The following is a 5,241-nucleotide window of genomic DNA, read 5'->3' as shown; positions in this document are numbered from 1 at the left end:
ACCTTGACCCCCGCCGCGTGACGCGGCCGCGGAGGAGGAAGTCGCTCTCCACCCCCGGCCCGCGGCGGCGCCCCCTCCCCGTGGCTCAGGCCCTACGGGTGGCGAGGAACCCGGGGGTCTCGAGGCGCCAGCCCCGCCCCCCACAACCCTGGCGGCCTCGGGTCCGCAACGTGGGGAAGGGTGGGGGACGGGGACGCGCGCCCGGGGCCGGCGCCTCCCCGCACTTCCCAGACAAAGGAGTTTCGGAGGAGGCCGGAGGCCCGGAGGGGCAGGGTCCCCAGCCGGCCCGGAGCAGAACGTAAGGTGGGGTGAACGCAGGATGGAGGGGCCTGTGGCTATTGCCCACCCGCCCCGTGTCCCTCGGTGTGTGACGTCGCATCTTGGGACCCCCCCAAGTGGAAGTCCTCACCCAGGGGTGGAGCAGGCTGTGTGGTTCTGCCCAGGGACGCGAGTCCGGGTGGGTTTGTTGGAGGCCCAGCCCCGGCTTTGCCACGGGAGGGAACACACCTGACAGCCTTGCCCGGGCCCCCGGAGAGTCTGGGCCTGGGGGGCTCAGCACCCCTGGGAGGCCTGGGACACGGGGGCCTTAGCCACGGGTCTCGGCGTCCGGGGTGACTGCAGCCCGCAGGTGAGCTGGGCCGGCCGCCTTGCCCTGACTCACTGTTCTTACTCCCAAACACGGGGTCGCGAGCTAACCTTGCAGGGCTCGGGACTCCGCGTGGGGACCCCGGCCCCGCCCCCCAGCCTGTCGAGTCAAGCTGAACGCCCTGCGATCTCGGGCGAATCCGTCGCCTCACTGCGCGGCCTCACTGCCACCCCTCCGCGGCCGGCGCTCCAACCCTGAAAATTGCAGCAGCGCACAAGGAAACCGTAGTGCCGGGCGCCTCTCGGGATGTAACCAAAGCACTGGTGCCGCTCCTGGCGAGGAGTGAGCACCCCGGACCAGCCTGAGGCTAAACCCACGCCGTGTCTGGTCCCTGGTCTTAACTAGCATCGTAAACAGAGGAAGGCATCCCCCCGACCGCCCGAGGCTGGGGAGCCGACCTTCAAGAAAGTCAGGGTTCCCGTTGACTACCTCAGTTTCCCTATAATGTCTACAGGTGACCAGAATGAAACAAAGGCCTCGCTCCACACCACCTTCTCAGCACATAAGGGGGCGGGGTAGCCCTAACGCGGAGCGCGCGCCTGGGGACAATCGGGCCTGTGATTTGAGGGGCAGGGATGTGTCGGGTCCGGTAGAAAGGGGCCTCGGTCTTCAAACCAACGGAGATCCGGGGCAGGGCGCCCCGTGGAGGGACCTGCATGGTGGTAGCTGCGCTCGGAGACGGGCGGGCTGTTTCCTATGGTGACCAGGGCGAGGTGAGGGCTCCTAAGAGCTCCCCGGCACCCAAGGACGCAGAGGGTCACGGACCCCCGCCGCGCCCCTTCCTCAGCCCGGCACCGGAGCCCGGGATCCTCGTGGAGCCCGAGGGGAAAAGCTGCAGGGGACGTCCCAGGAAGCAAAGCCCCGCAGCGTGGCCGGGGACGCGGGGACCCACCCCAGCTCCGGCGCGGCCCCGCCCCGGGTCAGGCAGTTTCGGGGCGCAGCCGGGCCCTCCCCACGGCGCGGCAGTCTCGGGGAGGGACCAGGCCCGTCAGCCCTTCGGCCCTCCCGGCGACCCCCGGAGAGCACCCCAACCCAGACCCGCCCTCCGGCCCGCGAAGGGTCGCGAGCGCGCGGGGGTGGCGCGGGCGGGGCCGTTGGGAGGTGGTGCGGGCTGGGGGGCGGGGCGGGCCGGGTCCCCACGTGTCCCTGACGGGCGGGCCAATGGGCGCCCGGCTTTTGGAAAGATCGCCATAAATGGACATGTTCTGGGGCCGCGCGCGCCGCCGGGCCGCGCGGGCGCGCCGCTTTCGCTTAAATAACGGCGGGGGAGGCCGCGGTCGGTCTCAGTCGCCGCTGCCAGTTCTCGTAGTGTGTTCTTCCTCCGCTCCGTTGTCCCACCTCTCGACCGGTAAGCGCCCTGCGCCAGGGCCTGAGCTGCATGTCTCAGGCCTGCACCCCCCCGACCCTGGCCGGCCCCTCTTCCAGCTGCCGAGACCTTGCCGCGCCTTCCTCGGGAACAAAAGGCGGGGTGGGCTGGGTCGGACAGACGGGGCTGGACGGACGCCGGGGGTCCAGGGCGGGGCCCGGGGGGCAGTGCAGAATTCCGAGCCGTGGATGTTAAGTAAAAGGCCCGGTCTCCGGTTCTAGGTGGTTGCGGTTTTGGAGGCTTCGGCCTCCGGGGTTGGGGTAGGGGTCCTGCTCCTTCGCGGGAGGGCGTTAGTTGGCTTTGGTGGGGGGGTGTTGTCTCAGAGACGCGCTCGCCTGAGTCCATCCTTTTTCGGGCAGGTCGCAATGGAAGAAGAAATCGCCGCGCTCGTCATTGACAATGGTTCTGGTATGTGCAAAGCTGGTTTTGCTGGGGACGACGCTCCCCGAGCCGTGTTTCCCTCCATCGTCGGGCGCCCCCGACACCAGGTGAGTGGACGGCGCCGCGGGGCTGCTGGGTTCTGCGTTGCGGGGTGGGTTCGTTGTCGTCGGCGAGGCTGACAGGTCGTCCGCTGCAGGGCGTGATGGTGGGCATGGGCCAGAAGGACTCCTACGTGGGCGACGAGGCCCAGAGCAAGCGCGGCATCCTGACCCTGAAGTACCCCATCGAGCATGGCATCGTCACCAACTGGGACGACATGGAGAAGATCTGGCACCACACCTTCTACAACGAGTTGCGCGTGGCCCCGGAGGAGCACCCAGTGCTGTTGACCGAGGCCCCCCTGAACCCCAAGGCCAACAGAGAGAAGATGACTCAGGTGAGGCTCGGCCGACGCCTGTGTTCCCCTCGTTTCCCCAGTCATTTTCTGCCCAGCTTGATTCTTGACATTCAAGTGTTTCTTTCGCTGTTCCAGGCTCTGTTCCTCTCCCGGCATTTCTTCCCTGAAGCCTCCAGGTTTCTCATTTGGTTTCTGCCTGCGTTCTTTTCTTTTCTCCACACATCACACTGGCATGCGGCATGTTGTGGCGTGTGAGCATGGGGTGGCCGTGGGTCTGTGTCCCTGACTAAGCCGCCCCTTGTCCCTTCTCAGATTATGTTTGAGACCTTCAACACCCCGGCCATGTATGTGGCCATCCAGGCCGTGCTGTCCCTCTACGCCTCTGGGCGCACCACTGGCATTGTCATGGACTCTGGAGACGGGGTCACCCACACGGTGCCCATCTACGAGGGCTATGCCCTCCCCCACGCCATCCTGCGTCTGGACCTGGCTGGCCGGGACCTGACCGACTACCTCATGAAGATCCTCACCGAGCGAGGCTACAGCTTCACCACCACGGCCGAGCGGGAAATCGTGCGCGACATCAAGGAGAAGCTGTGCTACGTCGCCCTGGACTTTGAGCAGGAGATGGCCACCGCCGCATCCTCCTCTTCGCTGGAGAAGAGCTATGAGCTGCCCGACGGCCAGGTTATCACCATCGGCAATGAGCGGTTCCGGTGTCCGGAGGCGCTGTTCCAGCCTTCTTTCCTGGGTAAGTGTTGTGAGCTAAAGGTTTCTGCTCTTTTCATTCTGGGCGACACAGCATCACTAAGGGAGGGGTTTGTCCCCTAGGCATGGAATCTTGCGGCATCCACGAGACCACCTTCAACTCCATCATGAAGTGTGACGTGGACATTCGCAAAGACCTGTACGCCAACACGGTGTTGTCCGGCGGCACCACCATGTACCCAGGTATTGCCGACAGGATGCAGAAGGAGATCACCGCTCTGGCACCCAGCACCATGAAGATCAAGGTGAGTCGAGGGGTGGTTGGCCCTCTGCCCAGCTTGGGAGTCCTGACTGGGGGGCGCTGTGTGAGCTAAAGCCATGCCTGGCTGTCTTGGCAGATCATTGCACCCCCAGAGCGCAAGTACTCGGTGTGGATCGGCGGCTCCATCCTGGCCTCACTGTCCACCTTCCAGCAGATGTGGATTAGCAAGCAGGAGTACGACGAGTCAGGCCCTTCCATCGTCCATCGCAAATGCTTCTAAATGGACTGAGCAGATGCGTAGCATTTGCTGCATGGGTTAATTCAGAAGTATAAATTTGCCCTTGGCAAATGCATACACCTCATGCTAGCCTCATGAAACTGGAATAAGCCTTTGAAAAGAAATTGTCCTTGAAGCTTGTATCTGATATCAGCACTGGATTGTAGAACTTGTTGCTGATTTTCACCTTGTATTCAAGTTAACTGTTCCCCTTGGTATTTGTTTAACACCCTGTACATATCTGAGTTCAATCTTTAGTACATACGGCTTGGTCACTTCGTGGCTGAGGTAAGAACGTGCTTGTTGAAGACAAGTCTGTGGCTTGGTGAGTCTGCGTGGCCAGCAGCCTCTGATCTGTGCAGGGTATTAATGTGTCAGGGCTGAGTGTTCTGGGATTTCTCTAGAGGCTGGCAAGAACCAGTTGTTTCTGTCCTGCGGGTCTGTCAGCTTTGGAAAGTCCAAGCCATAGGACCCAGTTTCCTTTCTTAGCTGATGTCTTTTGCCAGAACACCGTGGGCTGTTACTTGCCTTGAGTTGGAAGCAGTTTGCATTTACACCTGTAAATGTATTCATTCTTTTAATTTATGTAAGGTTTTTTTGTATGCAATTCTCGATTCTTTAAAGAGATGACAACAAATTTTGGTTTTCTACTGTTAATGTGAGAACATTAGGCCCCAGCAACACGTCATTGTGTAAGGAAAAATAAAAGTGCTGCGTAACCGATGACTGGCTCCTGTTTGGGGAAACAGCAAGTGGGCTGGGAAAACCAGACCCACCTCGAAGTGGGTGGTCTTGGGGGCGGGGGGGGGTGATGCTCAGCTTGGCTTCGTGGACTGGTGTAAAAATGGCTTACGATAATTTGAACAGTTGTATTCCAAACCGAAAGTGCAAGAACAAGGCAGCCTAGGGAGTTTGGGTGTTGGATATAACTGAAGCAGCATCATAAGCAGGCTGGGAGGGAAGTCCTGAGATGGCTTTTTCCGTTATTTGGGAAAAACTAGATGACTTGATGACATCTTGGGCAAATACTTGGCATAAAATAAAAACCACCTGAACCAGCAGGGGGCCTGCCTTAGCAGTTTCCCCTCAGCCCTCAGGTGGACACGGGATATGAGATTGTGTCAAGAGCGCAGTAGTCATGGAGTTGGCTGATTATTGAATCCTGGAACTCAGTATCTGCCAATGACGGCCTTACCTGGTGCAA

General features: G+C 61.0%; 1 protein-coding gene across 6 annotated transcripts; it reads left to right on the top strand.

Annotated features, from left to right (window-relative positions):
- Positions 1-20: 20 nt before the first annotated feature.
- On the top strand, positions 21-4,760 carry ACTG1 (actin gamma 1). 6 transcript variants are annotated; one of them, XM_063617370.1, is made up of 7 exons: positions 67-298; positions 2,372-2,500; positions 2,590-2,829; positions 3,103-3,541; positions 3,622-3,803; positions 3,897-4,252; positions 4,400-4,760. In XM_063617370.1, the coding sequence occupies exons 2-6, from the start codon at positions 2,378-2,380 to the stop codon at positions 4,038-4,040; spliced, it is 1,128 nt and encodes a 375-aa protein (XP_063473440.1). In that variant the 5' UTR covers positions 67-298; positions 2,372-2,377; the 3' UTR covers positions 4,041-4,252; positions 4,400-4,760. The 6 variants fall into 6 exon arrangements, with proteins under 6 accessions (XP_063473439.1, XP_063473440.1, XP_063473441.1 ...); XM_063617369.1 differs by having other exon boundaries at positions 21-303; positions 3,897-4,760; XM_063617371.1 differs by having other exon boundaries at positions 232-298; positions 3,897-4,760.
- Positions 4,761-5,241: the final 481 nt, after the last annotated feature.

Source organism: Symphalangus syndactylus, chromosome 14 (genome assembly GCF_028878055.3).
Source record: "Symphalangus syndactylus isolate Jambi chromosome 14, NHGRI_mSymSyn1-v2.1_pri, whole genome shotgun sequence".
Classification (NCBI taxonomy): domain Eukaryota; kingdom Metazoa; phylum Chordata; class Mammalia; order Primates; family Hylobatidae; genus Symphalangus; species Symphalangus syndactylus.
The sequence above is the reverse complement of the archived record's forward strand: the minus strand, read 5'-3'. Positions and strand labels throughout refer to the sequence as shown.